Raw genomic sequence first — 27,995 nt, 5'->3', positions numbered from 1 at the left:
TGCTTAACAATACAAATTGGCTCTTTCTTTTTAAAATATCCTAACAAGGACCTTTTAAGTCTATTTATTCTCTTGAAGAAAAATGGTAAAAATAAATGCTATAATTGTAGTACTATAAGTTTAAAAATCAAATACAGTTCTTTGTTAGAATTTATTATATTTTGTATGATCTTCACTATGACCTTAGTGAAACCAGATATTGGATCACTGAATTTAATTTCATTCTATAGCTAATCAGCTATGTTGTGCCTTTAACACTGAGTCATAGACAAATAAGATAGTATGACTATATCATAGCTTCTGTCACCTAGGAAAAATTAACTATCACTTTACAGATTTGTTTTTTACTGTATTATATAAGGCTCTCTTACCAGATTATATAAATATTTCATATTCATTTATAATAAATAAATATTTTATTTTCAGTAAAACTTAATTCAGTAAAGTTTAATTCTCATACATTTAAATTTAGTTTTTATATATCCTTCAGTTTAACAAGAATTCAGGGATGACATCAAGGTACTGAATGATTTAGCATGAATTTTTGTTTACACTTAATTTTAATCATTTAAAAATTGCTGCTGGGCAGTGGTAGTGCACGCCTGTAATCCCAGCACTTGGGAGGCAGAGGCAGGCGGATTTCTGAGTTCGAGGCCAGCCTGGTCTTCAGAGTAAGATTCAGGACAGCCAGGGCTAATAAACAGAAACCCTGTCTCGAAAAAAATAAAAAAACAAACAAACAAAAACCCAAAATTGCTATTTATATATCAAAAAGTGTTAAAAGTTTGCTTTTTCATAGATGATCTAAAATACATACTTCATATCTGAGGTTATAAGACTGAATATTGTAGCATTTTAACTTGTTCTGTCTGTCTTCAGATTACACATGTTGTGTGAGTTGGAGCACAGCCTCAAACCACTTTTTCACAAGTCTCCAGGTGACAGTTGTAATGAAGACTCTCTGAATTGGGCAGCTCGACTTGAAATGACCCAGAATTCCTATAGAGCCAAGGAGCCTATCCTGGCCCTCCGGAGGGCTTTATTAAGTCTCAACAAAAGGTTGTTCATATTACTTTAAAACAAAAAAGTCACTTGTCTTAAATTTAGTATCACATTCATATTTTCTTGGGGAGTTTTTTTTGTTCTACATCTACATTTTCTGTTTTTAGTTCTTGGGAATTCATCACATAGTTGAAACAAAAGCCTAGACCATAATAATCATTTTTACTAAGGACTGGAGAAATTGCTCAGTCTGTGGTTAAGAGCACTTGCTGCTCTTTCAGAAGACCAGGGTGAGGTTCCAGGCTCCCACATGGTGGTTTACAACCATCTGTAACACCAATTCCAAGGATCAGATACCCTCTTCTGGCCCCTTGTAGGTACCAGGCACACATATAGTGCACATATATATAAACAGACAAAATACATATATGATAAAAATAAATAAGTAAAAAAATTTAAGATAAACTGAAATTTTAAAATGTTTAAAAATTTTTTTAAAGAATCAGTTTTATAGCCAAGCATGATGTTTCATGCCTGTAACCTGAGTATTCAAGCAGCTGACAGGAGAATCTTCTTCGATGCCCAGTGAGTCTTCATAGAAGACCTGTGTAAAAAAATATGTGTATTTTATCTTCTGGTTTTTTAAAATGTAACCAACAAACATATCTTGGGAGGTGAATACCAACACAAGTCAGGAGTAAATAAAATCTTATGCAAGGATAAATCTAAGTAGAGTACCTGAGCTGTTTAAGGTATTGAATATACTCACAAATGTTACTTTTCTATATTTTGCTACATTTTTTAGGCCAGATTACAACGAAATGGTTGGAGAATGCTGGCTTCAGAGTGCCAGGGTAGCTCGAAAGGCTGGACACCATCAGACAGCCTACAATGCTCTCCTTAATGCTGGAGAGTCACGACTTGCCGAATTGTATGTGGAACGGGCAAAGTGGCTATGGTCCAAGGTACTGGCCAAGAGATCTGTTGATGTTTTGTCTAAGCTCCACCCTACACCTACCTGGCAATAGCCAGGTATGCCCCGCCCCAGAGATCTGACCCACTATAAGAGGGGCTACTTGCCCCTCCTCTCCCTCTTTGCTCTCCTGCTCTCCCACATACTTTCACTTCTCTGCCCCTTGGGCTCCCCCCCTCCCCACGTGGTCATGGCCGGCCTCCACTCCACTTCTCTCTCTCTCTCTCTCTCTCTCTCTCTCTCTCTCTCTCTCTCCCCTCCCTTCCCCTCCCTTCCTCCCTCCCTCCCTTTCTCTACCACTAACTCCCATCCCCTACTCTGAATAAACTCTATTCTACACTATGCCTGTGTGTATGTGGTCCCTCAGGGGCAGAGGTGCCTAGGCAAGGGCCTGCCTGGACACCACCCCCCATGTCGCCGAGCCACACTCTCCCCTAACCCCCTATCCTCTCCCTTTTTCAGCCCCCTTCAGGATCCTCATCAGTAAATGTTCTGTTGGAATTATACTTGTCTACCAAAGTCCAGCTGGGAAAACCCTTAGTCCAGATTCAGAACTCTTTTTCTGTTGCTTGTCTTCATTCTCTTCTCTAGTCTTGGTAGAAAGGCTGTTGCTGCTGCTGCTGCTGCTACTGCTTTTAGATCTATTTTTATTCATTATATATATATATATATATATATATATATATATATATACACTGTTGCTCTCTTCAGACACACCAGAAGAGGGCATTGATCCCATTACAGATGGTTGTGAGCCACCATGTGGTTGCTGGGAATTGAACTCGAAATCTCTGGAAGAGCAGTCAGAGCTCTTAACTGCTAAGCCATCTCTCCATCCCTGAAGATTGCTTCTTGTATTCTGCAGTCCTCAAATAAAATACCTATTTTAAGTTTTACGGTAATACTCTCTTAGTTTTCATCTGTCCTAAATATTAATGAGGAAAATGACCAATTCTCACTATATTTTATTTTCTATAGGTATATAGGATATATGTAGTAAGTACTCAGTATGTACTTCATAAATGATTATAATACCTTCTCACTTAATGACTTTGGGAAGAAACACTTCTGTGTGGCCATGTCAGTGTTACACATCATCACCTGTCAGGAAAAACTAAGCTTCAGAACAGACACTCCAGGCCTCCAGATCCCAGCAATAGAAATAGGATCTTTTTAAATATATATTAACTACTTACTAATTCTATGTATCATAGTTAAATGGTAGTCACTAGTTTAGAGTTAATAGTTGGTTCAGCATGTTTTGCAGTCAACATTTTATAGCTGTATGTAATGTCCTACATGATTGTAGAAACTTAGTGGTGACCAAAAGAGGATGGGGAGATGTTTTCTAGGCCAGAGGGGAAGTAGTAATCAATCCTGTGTTAGTGTGATACCAGTGTTTGTGTTGCCTAAACTCAGTATGCTCAGAAGGCGATTCATGACTTAATAATACCTATTTCTCTTTTGACATTGCTGCTTTTTCTGAACGAGACACCTTTCCATCCCCTTATCTAGAACAAATCAGGCTTTTTATCTTAAACTCTTCAGCACCCACATGTCCATATCCAGTCTTAGGCTGTCTTTGCTCTTTCATTTTAGAAATGTTTTTTGAATTATCTTTTTTTTCCCTCCTATTTTAATTCATGCCATTTCAGCACCTAACAATACACAGTCTTCTTAAGGATCTCACAATTTCTCTGTTTACATTACAGTAGTTTGTGACCTTTCCAAAATGCACTTTGAAACATATGCTTCTTTAAAAGATTAAACTCTCCAAAATGGTCTTCATACATTTTGGATTAAGTGTGAACTCTGGGAAATCCACAAGTCCATTTCTGGTTAAGTGCTTGTCCTCGCCTCACAAATGCTTTATTTAAGCTTCACCTAAAATGAGACTGCTGCTGTTGCTCAGACATAGTAGGATTATATCCCAGTAAGTTCATTGTAAAGTTAAAAATACCTTAAAGTCAGAAGTGCATTTGTATCCCAAACCTAGCAAACACTTGCGACCAGTATTAAATTAGTCCGCTTCGTAGTCTTCTCTCCCTGCTTTCAGTCACCTGAGGTCGACCTAGGCTGAAAACATTAAATGGAAAAATCTCAGAAATGATCCATAAATTTTACCACTGTAATGATACATTTTAAAAATATTTAAATATTAAATCACTACAGTGTTTTATCTTTTACTTGTACCTTATTCATAAATTCAACTTCACTGTAGGTATATATATTTGAGAAAAACCTAGCATTTTTACTATTCACAGTCTGAGGCATTCACTCACTGGTAGTCTTGGAATATATCTTTGGCAAATAAGGGGAATTTTCATACCGATAAGTATCAATGGTTTACTTTTATCAGTATGTAGACTGGCATCAGTCTGTGGCTCACTAAAAATTGACCAGAAACTGCTTGATCAAAGATCATAATTTAAAGTATTGTTTCTGTCTGATGTGATAGCATAGGCCTGAGATTATAGTACTGAGGAGGAGAAAAATCAAGGGCAGTGTGGTCTAAATGAGAAATGTTATACTGACCAGGATCATATAGTGACCGCATTCCAAACCCTTAAGCACCAAAAGTAAGGGTTTCTTCTAAGGCCGGAGAAATGGCTGGTCATTACAAATATTTGTTTTGGGGGGTCTGGAGAGATGGCTCAGCAGTTAAAAGCACTGACTGCTGTGCCAGAGGTCCTGAGGTCAATTCCCAGGAAACACATGACTCACAACCATCTGTAATAGGATCCAATGCTCTCTACAGATGTATCTGAAGACAGCTACAGTGTACTCACATACATTAAAATTTTTTTTTAAAGTGTGTGTGTGTGTGTGCGTGTGTGTGTGTGCGCGCGCGCGCGCACGTGCGTTTCTAGAACAGGACCTAGATTTTAGTCCCAGCATCCACATAAAGTGGCTCAAAACCACCTGTAACTCCAATTCCAGGGGATCTGACACCCTCTTCTGGCCTTTGAGTACATCTGTAATATGTGGCACACATGTACACATAGGCCCACACTTGTACATTTGTACACATAGAATAAAATTTAACTAAAATGCCATTTACTAAATTGCATGCCAGAAAAATTTCTACTCATTGACGAAATTCAGATTTTTTTTTTCTGTTTAAGACCAAAATCAGGGTTTTTTTTTTCCCTTTGCTGACATCTACTGGCGCTCTCTCTCTCTCTCTCTCTCTCTCTCTCTCTCTCTCTCTCTCCTCTCTCTCTCTCTCTCTCTCTCTCTCTCTCGCTCTCGCTCTCGCTCTCTCTCTTTCCCCACCTCATTCCCCCTCTTTTTTTTTTTTTTTTTTTTTTTTTTGATTTTCAAGATTGTTTCTTTGTGTAACCTCTATAGATCAGGCTAGCCTTGAACTCACAGAGATCCACAAGCCTGTTTCCCAAGTGGTTCCTGCTCTCTCTTATTTTTCTGTATCTTTAGATATATTTGGAGGACTTTCTTTATCCCTTAAAATACCCATCTATGTTTATATGTTATAACACTCAAATATATTGGTGTTTTATATAGTTTGTTTCCTCAGTTGATTGTGAACTTATTTTTATTCTTTTTGTTTGGTTGCTTGGTTCTGTTTTGTTGAGACAAGATCTTGAACTTGTGATTCTCTTACCTGCATTTTCTTAGTAGCACAAATATTATAGACAAACATCATGTCCAATTAACTATGAACTTTTTAAGTCAAAGATTTTAATTTAAGGTTCATTGTTATTCCAAATCATCTACATATATCTTCAGTTACTTGTACTTTAATTTTAAAATGAATAAGTAAACAGATAAATGATTAAAGAGTTCTACAAGAAATGAGTCAGTACTTCCTTAGTCTTTAATAAAGAGTGGTAGATAAACTTGAATTTACAAATGAATTTGTTAAGACAGGGTTTCTCTGTGTAGCCTGGTGGCCTCAAACTCATAGATTTGTCTGCCTTTGCCTTCAGAGTGCTTGAATTAAAGCTGTGTGCCAACACAGCCTGGCTAAGGATATATTTTTAAATTAAAGACATATTAATTGCCTTTTCCTTTTTAGGGTGATGTTCACCAGGCACTTATTGTTCTTCAAAAGGGTGTTGAATTATGTTTTCCTGAAAACAAATCCCCAACTGAGAGTAAGCACATGTTAATCCATGGTCGCGCTACACTGCTAGTTGGACGGTTTATGGAAGAAACAGCTAACTTTGAAAGCAATGCAGTTATGAAGAAATATAAGGTAATGTGTGTAATGTATCTATTTGTTTTCTTTTAATGGACTAAATGATTTTAAGTCCATATTGAAGTATATGTGTGTAATAGTTCTCAGGAAAACTGACTTTTTCATAAATAAAGTTCATAAGCATATGGAAGTATCACAAATGAATACATGCATGAAACCACCACCCCAGGCTAGAAATTGTTGCACAGTGAATCTACTTCTGAGACCAACTATCAAATCCTGAAATAATATAGTCAGTACACTGTAACATTCACCTTTCACTGCAGTAACAGTCTTATCTTCCTATACAAAGTAACCACATCTGAGCCATTTAATGAGCATGCTATATACTCAAAATGACCTTGGAATTCTGATCCTCCTGCCTCCCTCCTACTTAGGTTAAGAGTCATGTACCACCACGCCCTGTTTAGTCCATGGCTAAAACTTAAACTCAGAATCCTGTCCATGTTAGATAAACATTTTACCAACTGAAGCAACATCCCCAGTCCATGGAATTTCTTTATAAAAAAAATGATGTAACATCTCTACCAGGTATTAAAATTTACAAGATAAAATTATAAAGGACAAACCTCCTACTAACATGTAGAAAAAAAAAACAGAAATGTAAATTCAAAAATGCCTAAAACTGCCTGGCAATGGTGGTGCATGCCTTTAATCCCAGCACTTGAGAGGCAGAGGCAGGCGGATTTCTGAGTTCAAGGCCAGCCTGGTATACAGAGTGAGTTCCAGGACAGCCAGGGCTACACAGAGAAACCCTGTCTTGGAAAAAAAACAAAAAAATGCCTAGGACTTTTATTATAAAAATTGATAAACTAGAATTATTTAAAAAGTACATGAATATTTTTCACAACTGGAGGTCAAAGAGCAGACCCCAGTGAGTAATGGCTTTTGTGGGGCTTGTTTTCAAAGTGATGATGTTCACTAATGGTTTCCCAACTCTGTTAAAAGAATATAGATAGATAGATAGATAGATAGATAGATAGATAGATAGATAGATAGATAGAGATAGTGAGTTTGGGGATGGGTTGTTGCTCAGGTCTGAGAATGTTTGTCATATAAGCAAAAGGACTTGAGTTGGATCTCTAGCATCTACTTTTGAAAAAAAGAAAAACAGGTGTTGATAGAGTTGTTGCATAACAACTGCCTGTGTCAACCAAAGTGGTGGCAAACAGGCCTAGAAACCTGCACCCCATTGGAAAAGTCATCCTCTGTCTCCCCCAGTCCCCTGAGCTATATAAGGTGTGTCTGAAAAAGCTGGGTGCCACAGCATGCAACTGAGAACACCCTAGGACTTCCTAGCCTGACAGTCCTGCTGAATCAGAGCTTCAGTAAGAGACTGTCTCCAGAAATAACTGAGAGCAATCAAGGAAGGCACCAACATGAGCTTTTAATAAAAGTACTCATGTGCACATGCTCATATATACATCTGGAAATGTACACACATATGCACACAGAAAATAGAGTGTGCACTTTATACATGAGAATTATACTTAGACCTATTTCTTTTTAAATTTCCTAAATCTAATTTGTGGCACACACCTTTAATCCCAGCACTCTGGAGGCAGAGTGTTAGGTGGATCTCTGAGTCCTAATCCATCCTGATCTATATAGAGAGTTCCAGAATAGTCAGGGCTACATGGTGAGACATTATCTCTAGAAACAAAAATAAATCGAAAATTGTAACTTTAAAATGTTTTATATTTTTTTATTTGTGTACATGTCTATATGTACTTGGCATAATACATATAGTACATTTTAATTTTTTAAAAACATTTCATTTTAAATTATTTGTATATGTATGTGCAGGGGTGTGTAACATCCATGTGAGTGGAGGTGTCTAGGAACGGAGTGAGTGTTAGACCCTGAGCTGAGGTTATAAGTGGATGCTAGGGACCATACACCACAGGGGCAGCAAGTGCATTTAGCTTTGAGCCTTCTCTCCACCCCCTTTTAAAAACTTTCTTAAAATACAAAATGAAAACATACACCCAATCTACAAGTAACTAATGCCTGGACCAATGGAAATTGGTGTGAGGAAAAAATAATCTTTTACTATCTAATTAGCTAAATTTTCTTCAACGTGGGTTTTATTTGCCTAAAGTGAGAAACTAATACGCTGTGTATCAGCAAATGTTTATACAGTTATAAATAACTCAGGACAAATAACTCAAAACCTGGAATAGACACTTCTTAAGGAATGCATACAAATGGATAAAAGGCACGTGAAAACATGTTTAATGGCATTAATTAGTAGTAAGATACAAATTAAAATCACAGTGAGAGCCAGGCAGTGGTGGAGGCACACACCTGTAATCCCAGCACTCTGAGAGGCAGAGGCAGGCGGATTTCTGAGTTCAAGGCCAGCCTGGTCTACAGAGTGAGTTCCAAGACAGCCAGGGCTATACAGAGAACCCCTGTCTCTGGGAAAAAAAAAAAAAAATCACAGTGAGGTAACCACTTGAAAGTCTAGAAAAACTAAAGTCTAAAAGGCTAGCAAACCCCTTAATGTGACGACAAATGGATCCTTTCTCAGGGTTGGTAGCAGTCTAAAATGTAACATACACATAGTATAATACCAGACATTCTACCTCTAGGTATGTATTTATATACATAATCACATATACTTATATACTGAAGGTACATAGTTGATATGGAAATTATACCTCAGAAAAAGAGATGTGATTTTTTTCAAAAAGTAGAGTTTAGGGGGCTGGGGAGAAGGCACAGCAGTTAAAGTACTTGCTGCTCTAGTATGAAGTCTGGAGTTCAGATTCCCAGAAACCTGTGTGAATACTGGGAGCAGTTCACCTGTAATTCCACCCTAGGAAGGGCAGAAACAGGGCAGTCTAGAGCAAGCTACCTCTTAGTACTAGCCTCTTAGTACTAGCAAACTCTTAGTTTGACCTAAAGATTCTGCATCAATTAATAAGGTGGATGAGCAATTGAGGATGGTTCCAGAAATAAAGTTCAGGCCTTCACTTGTACCCACACACAGGCACCCACATACATATATATTCATACACTGCACACACGAAAGAAATGGAAAAAGAAAACGTAAAGTAAGAAATACTATTTAGGATAGCATCAAAAATATAACGTTCTGGGGTTGGGGATTAAGCTCAAAACAAAAAACCAAAAGAACAAAGATATATAAAGTACCTAGGCTTCAGTTGCCCAAAAATGTATAAAACCTATACAGGTTATTCAATATCAAGTGGTTAACCCTGAAAACATACATACAAATAACATACAATCTGAACAGGTTATATGTATGCCCTTAGTAACTGTGTGTTTGAGTGAGTGTGTGGGTATGTCTATATATGTATATAACAGTTAATGAAAAGACTGAGTTTTTTTAAATATTTATTTAATGAATGTATGAGTACACCATTGCTCTCTTCAGATACACCAGAAGAGGGCATCAGATCTCATTACAGATGGTTGTGAGCCACCATGTGGTTGCTGGGAATTAACATCAGTACCTCAGGAGGAACAGTTGGTGCTCTTAACTGCTGAGCCATCTCTCTAGCCCTCAAAGGCTGTGAATTTTAAAGAGACCAAGGAGTATATGAGAGGATTGGGAAAAGGAAATGATGTAATTATAAACTAAAAAATTAAAAGCCTTTAAAGGAAAAATTCTAAATACTATTGGGTGAGTTTTCATTTTATTTATTTATTTTTATGTGATTGGGTCTTTTGCCTGCATATATATCTGTGCACTATATACCTGGTGCCACTGGAAGCCAGACATCTACCGATGAACAGGAGGTACAATTAATTGTGAACTGTCATATGGATACTGGGAATTGAACCTGAGTTTTTTTGGGAGAGCACCCAGTGTTCTTAATCACTGAGCCATCTCTTCAGCCCTTGTATGCAATTGCATGTAGCACAGCTTTGAATGAGAAGACTTGATAATCTAAAGATGTTATCTCACTATAAAATGACCAGTACATTTGATACAGTCTTCTTCAGATACTAATAGGTAATGGATAGTTGGAATTTAAAAGTTATGTGAAAATGCAAGATTGCTTTGAAGTTCTCTTTTTTGGTTGGGTCCTTGTGTGGCTTAGGTATCAGAGTAATTATGGCTTCATAGAACAAGTTAGGTACTGTTCTTTCTCTTTCTGTTTTATGGAATAGTTTGAGAAAAATTGGTATCAGATCTTCTTTGAAGTTCTGGTAGAATTCTGCACTAAATCTGTCTGGCCCTGGGCTTTTGTTTGGGAGGTTTTTTGTTCATCTTTTTTTTTTTCCTTTTTTCCTTTTTTTTTTTTTTTTTTTTTTTTTTTTTTTTTTTTGGTTGGTTGGTTTTTGTTTTGAGACAGGGTTTCTCTGTGTAGCCCTGGTTGTCCTGGAACTCACTCTATAGACCAGGCTGGCCTCGAACTCAGAAATCCGCCTGCCTCTGCCTCCCAAGTGCTGGGTTGGGAGCTTTTTACTGACTTCTTCTATTTCCTTGTGCGATATAGGCCTGCTTAGATCGTTTACCTGCTCTTGATTTAACTCTGGAATGTGATATCTGTCTAGAAAACCATTTCATCGATATTTTCCAGTTTTGTTGAGTATAGGCTTTTAGAGTAGGATCTGATTATTTTTTTAATTTCCTCCATTTCTGTTGTAATGTCTCCCTTTTAATAATTTGGATACTGCTTTTCAGCCCTTTAGTTTGGCTAGGGGTTTATCTATCTTGTTCTTGCAAAGAACCAGCTTCTGGTATTGTTGATTCTTTGTATTGTTTTCTTCTTTCCTATTTGGTTGATTTCAGCCCTGGGTTTGATTATTTCCTGCCTTCTACTCCTCTTGGGTGAGTTTGCTTCTTTTTTTTTCTAGAGCTCACAGGTGTGCTGTTAAGTTGTTAGTGTAGGATCTCTCCATTTTCTATACCTAGGCACTAAGTACTATGAACTTTCCTCTTAGCACTGTTTTCATTGTGTCCCATAAGTTTGGGTATGATGTGTCAATATTTTCATTAAATTTCAAGAAGTCTTTAATTTCTTCTTTATTTCTTCCCTGACTAAGTTATCATTGAGTAAATAGTTGTTCAGTCTCCATATGTATCTGGGCTTTCTTTAGTTTTTACTATTATTAAAGACCAGGCTTAGGCCATGGTGATCGGATAGGATGCATGGTATTATTTCAATATTCTTATATTGGTTTAAGATTGTTTTATGACCAATTATATGCTCAATTTTGGAGAAGGTACCACGATGTGCTGAGAAAAAGGTGTATTCTTTTGTTTTAGAGTGAAATGATCTGTAATCATTTGGTTCATACTCTCTAATCTCCCAGACCTGACTAGAAGCTAGAGGGCGAACAGGCTCAATAATAGGAATTACTAGAACTGCACCCCTAAGTGGGATAGAAAAGCTATAGAGTAGTAAGTATATCTGTTGAAAAAACCAGAGACTAGCCAGCAAACATATCAAGACCTATAAAGGTTTTGTAATCAAAAAACTATATTCACATATAGTTAGATAAACCAGAAGAACTGAGCAAAGCAGAGACAGGCTATAAACTATTATAGGGTACTAAAAAATAATTTTCAGGTCATGGTGCTATGTCATTTAAACATTTTACTAGGTGGGGGAATTGATTCCTTCGTATCATAAACAAATCAACTGTCAGTATAAGTCAGAATTTCCTTTTTAGTGTAGTGTTGGCAGTTGAAATCAGATCTTGCCTTGTATCTCTGGCTGATTTGGTACTTAATTAAGCAGCTCATACTAGTTTCAAACTCATGACACTTTTGAAAACCTCAACACCCTTAGTGGAACATAGTCAGACATGTCTGTAAACAAACTAGTAACACTGAGCATAAGAGACTAATATTCATGAATATAATTTGACCTATCATGCCTGCATAGGTTATATGCAAAAATGTTCTTTTTGAGTTGGGTTTTGATTTTTGATTATTTGTGGGGACATGGATTTGCATGTGTTAGTTTGAGACAGGATTTTACTCTGTATCCCAGATTGGCCTGGAACTCACTACATATGTATCCCAGATTTGTCTCAAACTTACTGAACTCCTACTGCCTCAGTAATCCTGAATGCTAGAATTACAGGTGTTGTCTGCCACACCTGACAAGAATGCTTATCAGCATTATACATTTGACCTTATTGTTCCGCTGGAATATTATTAAACCAGAGTAACATGCAGTAACTTAAATTTGCTATGTGATGCATACTCTTGATGTTTAATAACCTATTAGTACCATGCCCCAGCCAACTACCATTTTGCTTAGCTATGTGACATATGTCTTTTCTATAGGATGTGACCTTGTTTCTGCCAGAGTGGGAAGATGGACATTTCTACCTTGCCAAGTACTATGACAAATTGATGCCCATGGTAACAGATAACAAAATGGAAAAGCAAGGCGATCTCATCCGATATATAGTCCTACATTTTGGAAGGTAAGTATGAGAACTTCATGTTTGAGATTTAAAATGGATGAATATTATCACATATCATTCTATATTCAGGGTGTTTTCTCTTTTACCATGCTTAGATTCATTCTACAATTATAATTTGAGAGAATATTTTTCTTTCTCTTTTCTAATATTTATCTTTATTTTGCATGTATGAGTGTTTGCCTACTTGCCTGCATGTGTGTATACCATGTGTGTGTGTGTAGTAGTCTTGGAAGCCAGAAGAGGACCTCTGATCTCCCTGGAACTGGGTTAGAGTCATGACCAGCCTTGTGGGAGCTGCTACCTAAGCTGAGGTCCTCTCTCAGTGGAGCCAGCACTGAGCCATTCCCAATCCCAGAATAGTTTTCTTTATACAGTTCTTTTCCTTAGTCTTAAAAAATGCCTTTTGTATGTGTATAGAAAAAGTTTATAGATACAGTTTTGTAGAAAAGGTATATATAGTTAAAGCTTTAGAATATCAACAGTACTAGACTGCAGACATAACTCATAGTAGAACACCTGGCTAGCATATTTAACCAAAAAATATTTTTTACTCACTTCTTTTCTGGAAATGGTTGGCTCATACCCATAATCCCAATACTCAGAAGGCTGTGACACTCATCTTTCAAATCACTTTGTAAAGTATTTCAGAAGACCATAAACTTAATGATTAATTGTTAAATTTAATGGTAATTGGGTATATCTTCCTAGTCAAATCCAGTAAAACAAAACAAAGGAAATTATTTTGAAGTTATATGGAATAAAGAGCTTGGTTTTTCTTATGTTGCTTTTGAATTTGAGAGGCAGAGTCTTGCTCTATAGCTCAAGACATTCCTGAATTCATACTTTGCTTCAGTGTTCTCAGTTCTGGGATTACAGGCGTGCACCATCACATCTGTCAGGACCCTGTTCTTGAACTAGGCAGAGGATGAAATACAACTTTTTGTTTTGTTTTGTTTTGTTTTATGAGGTGGGGTTGTATGGGGTCCAGGCTAGCCTCAAACTCTATGTAGCTAAGTCTGGGCTTGATCTTCCTGATCCTCCTGCTGTGGTTAGAATATAACTTAATATCAGATGCCAGTACATCTAGGTTATGTACTTTGGGAAAGTCTGTGATTAAAAACTCAAGCTACTGGCTTCAGGATTATAAACATATATCTCCTGCATCATCTGTAAAGGGGAAAAAACATGAAGAAAATGTAGAAATAAAATCTCTCAGAAATAGAATGATTAGGCCTGAGCATTAAACTTACTACTATGGAATACAAATTGAGGTACAGATTTTAAGGACCATTTGAAAGAAGTATAAAAAGTCTTTTGACTAAAAATGTAAGTTTTGATGTGGGCTAACTGAATACTTTAGTAAGAAAAGATAGAAGAAGGGAACATAACCTACTATGAAGAAATATCAGTATCATTGTTCAGGGGGTGGGGCTATTATCACAGTAGGTAGAGGGCATTCTTACCATGCATGAAGCCCTGGGTTTGCTACCCATGCCTGTATTCTGTAACTTAGGGGGTAGAAGCAGAGGATTCAGGGTCTCATCCTCAGCTACATACTGAGTTTTGTGCCAGATAGATGGATAAGTAGGTGATATAGTTTTTATCCAAAGACTGTACATAACTGAAGTTTAAGCTTTTACATTCTAGTTCATATAACCTACAAAGACCTCTGTGGTAATCGTAATTCTTACTCATATAATTGCAGATCTCTTCAGTATGGAAATCAGTTCATATATCAGTCAATGCCACGAATGTTATCCCTATGGCTTGATTTTGGTGCTAAAGCATACGAATGGGAAAAAGGTATAACTTTTGTAACAATTTTAAGGCACTAGAAAGAATTATAACTTTGGTAAAAAATAGCATTTGGCATCACAGTTTCACTTTCTAAATACCAGCAAGTAATTTGATATTTAAAGTATTATAATGTTATAAGAAACATAAGTGTGGGGGCTGGAAAGATGGTCCATCAGTTAGAGTACATACTGTTCTTGTAGAAGACATAAATGTAATTCCAGTACCCATATCAAGCAGTTTACAACTACTTAACAGCTCCAGCTCCAAAGAGATACAAAGTTTTTGTCCTCCACAGGTGTGTGCATATGTGTGCGCTACACCCACACAAACACAAGCATGCTCTTGAAAAATAATAAAATTTAATCTCACAAAAACAAGTAAGTATGGAAAAAAGGAAAGATAAAACCATAGACTTAAAAGTACTTATAATTCAAGAATGGAAAGTAATAGTATTTTCATTTCTTGATAACCCTAATACTTTGAAAGATGTGGGTGTTAAACACGTAATACCATAAAACTTACAGCAGATGATGAAAATATATGCCTCCTTGATCTAAATGCTTTTCCTATTTACATAGTCTTGTCAGACAGCTAGCTGTGGGCATGCAAATAATGTATTTTTAAAGCTGCTTTATCTTTTCTGAGAAATGAATTGAAATACTGATGTTTGTTTTTCTTGTCTTAAACTGGTTTGCCCTCAGGTGGTCGTTCTGATCGTCTGCAAATGAGAAATGATTTGGCTAAAATAAATAGCGTACTCACAGAGCACACAAATCGTTTAGCACCATATCAGTTTTTGACTGCTTTTTCGCAGTTGATCTCTCGAATTTGTCATTCTCATGATGAAGTTTTTGTTGTCTTGATGGAAATAATAGCCAAGGTATTTCTGGCCTATCCTCAGCAAGCAATGTGGATGATGACTGCTGTGTCAAAGGTAAGCATTGGTCACCACAGTGTCTTCTACCACTTAGTATGTCATTATTTCTAAAGCAAATACATAAATACACGTTCCAGGGTTCTGGCCTATATTGTTAGTAAGTTTTCATTCCTTTCTATATAGAGAAAAATTTTACCTTGTTTAAATATTTTTGAATTGCTTATCGTATGAAACAAAGTGACTAGTATGTGAAGATTAAAGACTTGAATAGTGCTGTTCTTGTGAAATTTTTAATAAATATTTATAATAGCCACTTTTTTAAAGATTTGTTTTATATGTATGAGTGTTTTACTTGGATGTATGGCTGTGCACCATTTGCATGCCTGGTGCTCAGAGGTCAGGAGAAAGTGTTAGATTCGCTGTAATTGGAGTTATAAACAGTTATAAATTGCCATCAGGATGCTAGGTTCCTTGAACCAAGGTAAACAGGTGCTCTTAATCACTGAGCCATTACTCCAACCATGTGTAACTTTTAAGTGTTTTAATCCAAGATCTTGAAAATCTTATTAGTGGGCATATACAAGTTGATTAGTTTTTTTAATTAGTATATTTAATGAGTAAATATTATAGAAAAGATAAAAAGATAACTAAAATTCAGACTATTTATTAGGTTTTTTCTTGTAACTATATGTATTTTTCTAATCATATTTTAACAGTAAATTTTAATTGCCAATTTTATTTTCACTTAAATATTAGATGACTAAATAACTTTAATATTAGATAAATTATATTAATATTCTTTGAAAACACATTTTTGTAATTGTACAAAATGGTAAAAATAGCTGACATTCATTAAATCATTGTTATGTTTTATTTTCCTCTTTTTCTCTTGTGCTACATCTCAAAATATTGGATTGTGTTTTCAAAAGTATTCACAGGCTGTAGAATTAAAATGGTGTTATCAAATTCATTTTCTGGGTGCTTATCATTATAAAATCACATCTTAAATATTCTTTTAAGTTGATTGTTGCCATTCAGGTTTCATATATAATTGTATTTATCCTTTTTTTTTTCTTGATTGACAGTCTTCTTATCCCATGCGTGTGAACAGATGCAAGGAAATTCTTACCAAAGCCATCCATATGAAAAAGTCTTTAGAAAAGTTTGTTGGAGATGCAACTCGTTTAACAGACAAGCTACTAGAATTATGCAACAAATCGGTATCATCACAGATCTTAGTGCTTACAAATGTGAAATAGTGTTACACAGAAGCTTAGATGTGACTTGGGCTTATATTTCATTAAAGCTTTTAAGTACATCAGTAAACACATAGCAAAATCAATCAAGTGCAATATTTTAAATATATATCTTGTGTCTTTTCTCCCCCTTTTCTTGATATGCCAGAGACTGAACCAGAAACCTGACCTTGCTAAACAAGGGCTTTACCACTGAGATACACACCCACCCCTGTACGGTTTACCTTAAGAAATCTAGGGGTTTTTAATTTATAACATGTGTCCCTCTTTCATATGTCCTCATATTTTAATAGTTATCAGTAGTTTTAAGTTAAAAATATCAAATCAATTATATAAAATAATATAAATATAAAATATATTTAAAATTCATTAAAAGAGTCTCTGATTATATTGTCATATCCTTAAGCTTTGCAAATTTGTAAGTTAATCTACCTATATGATAGAAAAATGAATGGAGGGTTTTTTGTTTGTTAATTTGTTGTGTTTTTATAGTGTTAGAAATTAAACCCAAGGCTTTATTCGTAGTAGACGAGAACTTTATACATGAGCCTTGATTTACATTTTTTCCAGGGTATATTTCAATGCACAGTCATTGTGATGAAGGAACAAAGATGTCTAGTAGAAACTGTCTAGAATTGCTGGTACTTTTGTAAGGAAGTAAGCAATGGCTATCATCTAGGAGTAGTAATTACGATTTTCAGTATGCTTGTAAGTAAAGTAGGAAGGTGGATAAAGAAGTAAATCACTGTCTCTGTAAGGACTGGGGGAAGCTGACTCTAGGAGAGATAAAAGTGTATGGAGTAATTATTAAAGGGAAAGGTTCCATATCAAATAAACAGCTAGTTCACTTGACAATCAAAATCCAGTAACCATTTCTAGGTAAAAAAGATACAGGTGACCCCATTTTTCCCCTTTCCTTTCATGAATAAACTGTTCTCAACAGCATAATCTTTCATTATTTCCATTAACTCTACTTGACCTCTGATGTACTTGACACACTTACTTATGAGATGTGTTTTACATGTTCAAGTGCTTAGTCCTTTATCTGAAACCTTAGGTCTTTATTGGAAATTATACTTAGGAAATCAATTTTTTTCCTCATTTTAAAGGTATTCATATTTATATTGGCTATTGTAACTGATGATGATGTATCAGAATATCCCATAATGAAACACACATAGCATTCATCTTTATATTAAGAAATTCAGTATTATTTTGTTATTAAATGAGATTTGGAAACCAAAAAAGTTATTTACAGATTATCTTATATCTGATAAGAGATCTCTGGTTTCTACTATCTTCTCTGGTCATTAAATATTACTATGATAGTGGAATGTTATTTATAAGGTAAAAGGGTTTTAAATGAGATGATTAAAAATACTTAGGACATTTTACACTGCTGAGTAATTGAAACTGTAGAATTAAAATATTGTGATTAAAGTTCTGTAATTCAAGGTAAACTCAGAAAAATTGAAATATACTATGTGTTTGTTTGTTTGTTTTTCAGGTTGATGGAAGTAATTCCACATTAAGCATGAGCACTCACTTTAAAATGCTTAAAAAGCTTGTAGAAGACCCAACATTTAGTGAAATCCTCATTCCTTTGCAGTCAGTCATGATACCTACTCTTCCGTCAATTCTGGGTACCCATGCTAATCATGACCCCTTTCCTGGGCATTGGGCCTATCTTGCAGGCTTCGATGATGTGGTAAACTTCAGTTTTATATAACTATAATTTTTAAGTGTAGTTAAATTTACACCTTCAAATTAAGCTAAAAATCTTAGTGAGTTTATTTAAAAAGAAAACCCTAGGAATGTAGAGAAGTGAAACTGTCTTATACTATAGAGCAAAGTCAAGTGATAAGGAATCATAGCAAGCCTAAAAATTTTGATTTCCTCATGCTCCATTTCACTATGACCATTTTTCATAGTTGTATTTTCCTATATTTTCTTTTGTCTTAGAAAAATGGAGAGCAAAAGGAACAAAATACGTTTTTATTTGTTTCTTATGAGGAAACAAGATTCAGATAACTTTTTGTTCTGTATGTGTGCGTGAGTTAATATGTGTGTGTGTGCCACAGCGCAGGAGGTCAGAGAATAACCTCAAGTGCCGATCCTCACCTTCTACTTTGTTTCAGACAATTTCAGGCTAGCTGACCCATTAGCTTCCACAATTCTGCTTCTGCCTTCTACCTCATTATAAAGCATTGTATTACAGGCATGTTCCAAACTCAGTTCCTCACACTGTGCAGCACGTGGTCCACTGACTGAACATTTCCTCGGCCCCATCCCTGTTTTTTAAATGCACTGCTGGGAATGAGCCTGCTGCCTCTTACCTGCCAGGCATCCCGGTTGCTTCTGTCCCACACACCTACCGAGGAAATATGGCTGCAAATGTATGTTTATTTTAAGGAAATAGTCCTAGGGAAAAGCTTTTAAAGACTATATTTATTCCAAAATTTCTATGACTTAGGACATTTTAAAACTTTTTAAAACCACTTACATTGTACATTATTATAATCAAGTTTTGTTTTTAACTGAAGCAGTAACTTTTACCTTATTTACATTATGAGGTTGGCTTCATTTTGGAGAAGTTTATTTTCAAAAACAAAGTACTTTCAATTGATAAACTTATTCTTTGAAAATTTATTACATTTATATGATGTGTTTTGATAATACTTTTCCAACATTATGATTTTTATTATGCAAAATTTTGTGACTGCTTTGAAAGGACTAACTGAATTTGCATGTGTAAGTATTTGTTTGACTGACAATCAGGGTTTTCTTAATTTTTTTTATTTCACTATTCCTAATGTTTCAGAAAGTTGTCACTATTCATACTTTTGAGCTTCTAGATAACTAAGGTAAAAATACAAAGTTACTACATACTCCCACTTACTCTTTTCTTATCATGATGATGTATAACAATATAATATTCAAATTTAACAAAGAATTTCGACCTTTTCTTAAATATAATACTCATTATTTTTTAGGTAGAAATTCTTTCTTCTCTTCAGAAACCAAAGAAAATCTCTTTAAAGGGCTCAGATGGAAAGTTCTACATCATGATGTGTAAACCAAAAGATGACTTGAGAAAAGACTGTAGATTAATGGAATTCAATTCTCTGATTAACAAGGTTAGAAACAGTTTGCTTTTTGAAGATTCATTTATATTCTTTTCAATATGTGTATGTGTATGACTGCATCTCTGCACATGAGTACAGGTGCTTGCCAAGTCCAGAGGCCTGAGCGTCCATGGATCTGAGCTTAGATGACTGTGAGCCCCTGAGATAGGTGCTGAGAACAAATGGAGCCCTCAAGAAGAGCAGCAAGTGCTCCAACCTGCCAAGCCTCATTGTTTGTATTACAGAATTAGGAAAATGATTGTCATAGTAATATGAACTTCTTAATATGCAGATAGATTTCTACTGAAATGGGATGTATGCTTTAACTTTCTCATCTCTGTGATAAATGTACCTACTGTCATTTAAATCAAGTGTATATTTCAGGGCCATTGAGTGTGTGCACATGGATCTACACTCACCCATTATCAATACTTGAGTTTCTTCCACCTGACAATCCTCCAGTGTTCAAATCGCATCTTATCAGATTTTTGGATATATTCATAGATTTAAATTAATGGTCAGTTAATGTTCAGCAGTTATTATTTTGTTTATAGGTGATATATGACAATAATGAAGGAAAATATTTTCTGCTTAATAGCTTTGTATAAAACACTCTTAATACTTACCTGAACCTCGGGGTTTCTGTTTCAGAGCTAGAAAAAAGTAGATTCTGTTTTCATGATTTCATTGTTTAAAAGTAATCATTAGCATTTTTTTCATTCTTTTAGTAAGTGCTTGCTATCTGACTCAAATATAGGAAGTGTAATTCAAAGCTTATTAGCTAGGAGTGGTGATGGAAGCACCATTTAGGGGACTGGGGCATGAAGGTTTCAAGCACAGGTAGGCTTCAAAAAAATCATCTTTAGGGAAAAATTCATTTTTCTGTGCAGAAGTCACAGATCTCTGTTTTAAGAAAGAAAGAAAGGAAAAAGAGAAAGGAGGGGAGAGAGAAAGTCAAATACATCATGATATATAAGCCAAAAATCACTTGAGAAAGGATTGTAGACTAATGGAATTCATTTTTTTATTAGTAAGTTTTGCAAGCAAGACCCAGTCTCAGAATAAAAGTAAATTATATATATTTGTACACAGACTTAGTATGCTATGCATTACAGGTTTGGGGGATTTTTTTTTTTTTTTTTTGGTAGATAGTATGATTCCTTATGACGTTTTCCAAGAGGAAAGTAAAAGAATAATTCTTAGATAAGATTAAGCATTAGTCTCTGTGCTTAAGTACTTATTGTTAATCATTATCTGTAATGTAGTAGAAAAGAAAACAATAGTGTGTTGTTTTGATATTGTTATAAATACTGCATTTCAAATGTAGTATTCTGTTACATGCATAGTGGAGAACTAAAGAGAAGCTCTTCTAAGGCATTTTAAGGTTTAGAAGTAGAATAGGGACATGATCCCATACCTGTCTCCTCTACCTTTCAGAATTATTCATTACAGGCTGCCATGAGCACTTTTCCTAGGAAATGAACAATATTTAGATACATTTGACATAATAGGAATCTGAATTGTATTTTTTATTTCTGTCTTTGTTTTCCATAGAGCTTAAGAAAAGATGCAGAATCACGTCGAAGAGAACTTCATATCCGAACATATGCAGTTATTCCACTCAATGATGAATGTGGGATTATTGAATGGGTGAACAATACTGCTGGCTTGAGACCTATTCTGACCAAAATATATAAAGAAAAAGGTATTATATTTATTTTTATGATAGAAGTATATACTATGATGTTGTTAGCTGTAAACATGTAAAATATGTATATAATAGTTTTTATCATATCAATACACATTTTTTACCTAAGCCTAGTAAAATTTATATTCTATACACAGAAGCATGTAAGGTCTTCTTTCTTCCCTTCCTTCCTTTGAACCCTTTCTTTTTGTTTTCAGTGCAAAAATCTTGAGGTAGCTTAAAAAATCTGAACATTTATTTATCTGAAATATTTGTTAGCAATTCTGAAATTACTTTATCTGCAAATAAGCAAATACTCTATGAATAACAAAAGTTAGTTAACTTTAGAAAAATGATGATCATAATTAATTATAACCCATGAAGTAAAACAAATGTACCTTCATACTTATATAATCAAATACTTTCAAAAAAAGGTAAGTAGGAAAAGGTCTTTATTGTAGTAAAATTGGAATGAATAATGCAAGACTGAGGAAATAGAATATTATGAACTAACAAACACCATAGGAATGGATATCACAGGCAATGATTATAAACAGGTTCTAATGTTAGTAGACAGAGGTAGTTAACTATGGTGATGCTTTCCTGTGATCCCAGCACTCAGGAAGTCCAAGACAGGAGGAACAGAAGTTCAGTGTCAGCCATGGCTGCAGAGGATATCATGTCCCAAATGTTTACAAAGAAAAAATTAAGGCAAAAGTGTGGTAAGGAAGCAGGTCATTTGTAGTATCAAATCCTTTTTCATTTAGTGTATTAGTCAGGGTTCTCTAAAGTCACAGAACTTATGGAATGTATATTTTAAGGTAATTTATTGGAATGATCACGTCTCCAGTCCCACCAACCCAACAATAGGCAGCTGTGAATGGGAAGTCCTAACTATGAAGTTAGGAGATTCGGCTTGTCTTCTATCTAAGCTGAAATCCTGAAGAAATATGTTTCAACAGATGTGCTAGCAAGTGAGTGCAAGCAGACAAAAAACAAAACTTCCTTTTTCTATTGTCCTTATGTCGGCCTCCAGCAGATGGTGTGGCGCAGATTAAAGGTCCACCACCCTGGACCTAAGCTGTTCTTCACTTGGAACTTGCTCGGTCCCAGGCTGGCCTTGAACTTAGAGATCTGCTTGGCTGTCTCCTGGGATTAAAGGCATGTGCCACCTTCCCTGGACCTAAGCTTTTCATAGCCACTATGCCTCAAGATCTGGATCAAAAGCATGTGACATCCCATGTCAAGATCCAGAGATCAAAAGCCTGTGCCTTCCAGCCTCAAGATCGCAATCACAGGTGTGCCCTCCATTTCTGGATTGTAGTTCATTCCAGATGTGGTCAAGTTGACATCCAAGAGTAGCTCTCACAATGAGAGAATTGTTCATTGTGAAGAGAAAAAAAACATTAACTGTATAATAGAAAAAAATAACTGATCAGATTTCTACATTGTTACATACCTTTTTGTTGTTGTTGATTTTGTTTGTATGTTTTTTGATACAAAGACTCTTACTATGTAGACTAGGATGGCTTCAAACTCAACAACAAGAGGCTGTCTTAAGGTTTTACTGCTGGGAACAGACACTGACCATGGCAAGTCTTAGAACAACATTTAATTGGGGCTGGCTTACAAGTTCAGAGGTTCAGTCTATTATCATCAAGGCAGGCACATGGCAACATCCAGGCAGGCATGGTGCAGGAGGAGCTGAGAGTTCTCCATCTTCCTTTGAAGGCTGCTAGCAGAGTACTAGCAGCTAAGACAAGGGTCTTAACGCCCATGCCCACAGTAACACACCTATTCCAACAAGGTCACACTTCCAAGTAGTATTACTCCCTGGGCCAAGCATATTCAAACCATGACAGAGGCTGTACTTTTAATAAGTATTAAAGAAAAATAGTAGGGTATATTATTGTTATACTGTCAAGTTATAACCATTAATATATAATTGGTATTTTTCGATTCTTGCTTTTCAGTTGTAGCAAAGTTGGCATCTTCATATTTTAACAAAATTATTTTTGCTTCTTTTTTCATTTGGCTGTACAAACAATTAAAGTCATTCTGCTTTGTAGGAGTGTATATGACAGGAAAGGAGCTTCGCCAGTGTATGCTACCAAAGTCAGCAGCTTTATCTGAAAAACTCAAAGTATTCCAAGAATTACTCTTGCCCAGGCACCCTCCTGTTTTTCATGAGTGGTTTCTGAGAACATTTCCTGATCCTACATCATGGCAAGTTACCAAAGATATTGTTATAGTTTAATGTTTCTTTTTAAATTTTTTCTTTTTTTTTTTTACTTAACCTGGCACATAGTATTTGACAAGTATTGTACTACTTTAGGTACAGTAGCAGATCTGCATATTGCCGCTCTACTGCAGTCATGTCAATGGTTGGCTACATCCTGGGGCTTGGAGACCGTCATGGTGAAAACATTCTTTTTGATTCTTTCACTGGTGAATGTGTACATGTAGATTTCAACTGTCTTTTTAATAAGGTATGACATGACTTCAGTTATTGGATATATTACCTTGAATTTTCTTTCCCCAACAACTGTTCTCCCTAGCTATACACTTTAGTTATAGTTGCATAACACAGAGTTTCTTGACTGATTTTTATCAGTGGATCCCTTAGAAAAGCTATTTAGGATGCAGAGAAGTTAGAAGAACGGTATATGGAAGGTATGAGCTGTAATCCTAACTTAGTTACTAGCTATGTGAACTTGGGCAGATCAGTTCATTTTACAGAGACTTAGTTCCATGAAATTGGAGTTGTTTAGCATTTCCAAATTTGACATTCTATATGTCAAATTTATATGTCAAGTCTGATCTCGGTTAAAGAAAAAGTCAAGCTAGGGTATAATTCAGTAGTAGAGTACTTAACCAATATGTGTTAAGTCCCTTGCAACTAAATAACAGCTACAACAAATAGTACCAGAGTGGGTCCCTGAGAGTAAATTAAGGCTAATCGATACATCTTTAAGAACCTCAAAATTTTCTACTATTACAATTCTGAAGGAAGATTAGGTCATTTCAGTTTTCGTTGACCTATCTTCTTTGAGTTGCCATTAGCTATCACAGGAAGATAAAAAAGTCTATAGATTTGGCTGAAAAGAAATCGAAGATAAATAAATGGTATAGATCAAACCATACAAAAGGAAAATTTAGGACAATAGACATGAGAACAGTTGCACATTATGTTATTGAGAGTGAATACTGAATGTGTAAATATGCACTATAATAATATTCAGTATACTAAACTGGACAAAGTGAATCCATTCATCTTGACCTTATATCTAAGATTAAGCCATAGTTTCACATTGCCCAAAAGCAAAGGCAGTGTTATGTGGCTCTTTTCAACAGATGCCTCTATGTAATCACATAAATATTTGGAGGATATTTTTTCTCTTTCCTAAGAATCCAAACATGAAGTTTCAAACTCTTTGAGCAAAGGTTTTATACGTTTATTATTACCATATAATAAAACTCTTTGTTTTTAAGGGAGAAACTTTTGAAGTTCCAGAAATTGTACCATTTCGACTGACTCATAACATGGTTAATGGAATGGGTCCTATGGGGACAGAGGGTCTGTTTCGAAGAGCATGTGAAGTTACGCTGAGGCTGATGAGGGATCAGAGAGAGCCTTTAATGAGGTAACTGTATGTACTTGTAAGTAATCTACTAGTGACTGTGAATGGAAATACTGGTCTATTAATATATTTTCTTTACATAGAAACCACTTTGTGCTAAAGTATATTTTTAGAAATAATAACTTAAGGCTTGGAATGATGGTCCATGTTCTTCATCCTAGCACTCAAGAGACAGAGGCAAAAGAATCATGTAATTTGCTGGGCAGGGGTGGCGCACGCCTTTAATCCCAACACTTGGGAGGCAGAGGCAGGCGATTTCTGAGTTCGAGGCCATCCTGGTCTACAGAGTGAGTTCCAGGACAGCCAGGACTACACAGAGAAATCCTGTCTCGAAAAAACAAAAAAACAAAAAAACAAAAAGATTCATGCAATTTCTAGGTCATCCTGGTCTGCATACTGAGTTCCCATTCAAGTAGTGCTACATAGTGAGATCTGTCACCTCCCACCCACAAAAATGCTTTTCTGAGAGTTTCAGTATAGTGCCATAATTACTCACTTAAAATTACATTAATTTTAAGATATGTTCTATACCTGACACAGAACACTTCTGTGGGTATTACCAATTCTTCTCAACTCCTTCCTTTCCACTTCCACTAATCCACTCCCTATCTCTGGAATACCTATAGTGGACATTTTATGTCAGTTTGATCATATAATTTGTGACCTTCATGTCTGTCTTCTTTCGTGTAGCATAGTGGTTTCAAGGTTCATCATATGTAAGTACTTCATTCATTTTAATTACCAAGTAGTGTTCTATTTTATTGATGAGACTATATTTTATTTCTTCAACTACCAGGTAATAGACATTATAGTAATTCCACCTTTGGCCTATTATGGATAGCATGTTGTGAACTTTATGTACAACTTCTATGTGGATGAATATTTTCAGTTCTTTTGTGAATGCCTATGAGTAGAACTTTGGAGTCATGGTACTTTGAATAGCCTTCAAACTTTTCCAAAGAAATTATAGAAATTTTAATTCCATTAGTAATGTGTATGAGTTTCCATTCCTCCGTGTCTTTACCAACGCTAAATACTATTATTTTAGCCATCCTGAGATATGAAGTAATATTTCCTTGTAGTTTTAATTTGCCTTTTCCTAATGACCAGGAATGTTGAACATTGGCTTTTTTGTTCCCTTATTAGCATCTGTATATCTTCTTTGCATAAATGTCTGTTAAAAACATTAGCATATTATTTTTGTGTGGGTGTGTCTTACTGTATTATCTGGGCTGCCCTTAAACTTCAGGACTCAATCTATCCTTCTGATCCAGCATCTCTGGTAGTTGGAAGTATACATGCATGCTACACTGCATACCTTCTTTGCCTGTTATTTGATTGGGTTGTCTTTTTATCCTTGAATTGTAAGAATTCTTAATCTGGATACAAGAACCTTCTAACACACTGATCAACAAATACTTTCATTTTTTTTAATTTTAAAAAAATTTATGTTCATGGGTGTTTGACTAAATGTATGTCTGTGCACTACATGTGTACCTGGTGCCTGTGAAGGCTAGAAAAGGGTGTGTGGTCCCTTAGAACTGTCCCTTAGTGAGAGACAGTTATGAGCTGCCACAGTGGTGCTGGGTTTTATCCTCTGAAAGAAACAGTGCTCTTATCCACTGGACCATCTCGCCAGCCCCTATCCCCTTTCAGTCATAGGAGTTTGTTTTGGTGCTAGAGGTTGAGCTCAGGGCGTTCAGTGTGTTTAGATATATACTTAAGCACACACTACTACCTGTCTATATCTCTAGCCAAAATCATTAATTTTTTTAAAGTCATAATTTATTTACATTTTCATTCTGGTTATTTTTTATGTCATGTGTAAATTAATAACAAAAAAGCTGTCTTGTCCAAATTTGTGATGCTTTCTGTGGTTTTTGGTTTTTCTAATCATTTATAGACTTAGCTCCTTTTTTTCTTTGATCTGCTCAGTGTTACTTTGTGTGTATGGTGTGAAATAGTTTACTTTCATTCTTTTTCCTACACAAATTCACTTGTCTTGACAACTTTTGTTTTGTTTAAGACAAGGTACTAGTTACTACATACGCCCGGCTGAACTGGAACTCACTGTGTAGACCAAACTGGTCTTGAACTTGCAGGGATCCTCTACCTCCCTAAGTGCTGAGGTGGGATTATAGGGACATGTCACCACACTTGGCCACCCTTTGTTGATAAGACTTTTTCCAATATTTAATTGTGCTAACTTTTTACTGAAATGGTCAGTTGGTTTTCAGTACTTCTAGTAAGTTATATGTTAATATGCCAACTACTCAACCACTATCTCCATGACTATCTTTATAAAAAATTTTTGAAATCAGGAAGTGAATTCTTATTACTTCTTTATCAAGATTTTTTGACTTGCATGAGTCTCCACATTTCCTTGTGAATGTTAAAACCACCAATTACTGCAGGAGGCTGACTTGGATTTTTATAGGCATGACAGTGAATTTGTAGTTATATTTGTACTGTAGTACCATCTTAACATTTTTTTCTGAACTATAATTGTTTTCCACATGATTAAATATTCATTAACTTCTTTTTTGTTTGTTTGTTTGTTTGTTTTTTGTTTGTTCGAGACAGGGTTTCTCTGTGTAGCCCCAACTGTCCTGGAACTCACTCTGTAGACCAGGCTGGCCTCAAACTAGAAATCCGCCTGCCTCTGCCTCCCAAGTGCTGGAATTAAAGGCGTGTGCCACCACCGCTGCCTGGCTATTCATTAATTTCTTCAGACAATGTTTTATAGTTTTAAATGTCTAACTCTTAACTTTAAAGTTACTTTCCTGAAGATTGAGCGATGGTTCAGGAGTTAAGAACACATAGGTTCTTGCACGTAGAGGACCCAATTTGAATTCCAGTCACCCATGTTAGACAACTCACAGCTGCCTGTCACTTCAGCTACAGAGATCAGGGGACCGGATGCTCTGGCCCCCTCTGCCATCTGTGCTCATGTGTGAACACACAGATTTCAAGAGTTCACTCTAACTGGGAGATGGTTCAG

General features: G+C 35.7%; 1 protein-coding gene across 2 annotated transcripts in view; it reads left to right on the top strand.

Moving 5' to 3' along the window:
- The window catches only part of Atr (ATR serine/threonine kinase), a 92,317-nt gene that overhangs the window by 61,248 nt on the left and 3,074 nt on the right, over positions 1-27,995 (top strand). For both annotated transcript variants that reach the window (XM_052187623.1, XM_052187624.1), the window contains 13 exons: positions 880-1,059; positions 1,808-1,967; positions 6,012-6,191; positions 12,469-12,611; positions 14,317-14,414; positions 15,110-15,342; positions 16,371-16,505; positions 18,049-18,249; positions 19,535-19,678; positions 21,221-21,371; positions 23,423-23,579; positions 23,689-23,842; positions 24,846-24,997. In XM_052187623.1, the coding sequence (XP_052043583.1) occupies positions 880-1,059; positions 1,808-1,967; positions 6,012-6,191; positions 12,469-12,611; positions 14,317-14,414; positions 15,110-15,342; positions 16,371-16,505; positions 18,049-18,249; positions 19,535-19,678; positions 21,221-21,371; positions 23,423-23,579; positions 23,689-23,842; positions 24,846-24,997 (2,088 nt within the window). The remainder of the gene's footprint in view (positions 1-879; positions 1,060-1,807; positions 1,968-6,011; positions 6,192-12,468; positions 12,612-14,316; positions 14,415-15,109; positions 15,343-16,370; positions 16,506-18,048; positions 18,250-19,534; positions 19,679-21,220; positions 21,372-23,422; positions 23,580-23,688; positions 23,843-24,845; positions 24,998-27,995) is intronic.

The sequence above is a fragment of the Apodemus sylvaticus genome, chromosome 7, assembly GCF_947179515.1.
Source record: "Apodemus sylvaticus chromosome 7, mApoSyl1.1, whole genome shotgun sequence".
In the NCBI taxonomy this organism is placed as follows: Eukaryota; Metazoa; Chordata; class Mammalia; order Rodentia; family Muridae; genus Apodemus; species Apodemus sylvaticus.
This window is presented reverse-complemented; position numbering and strand designations above follow the sequence as displayed.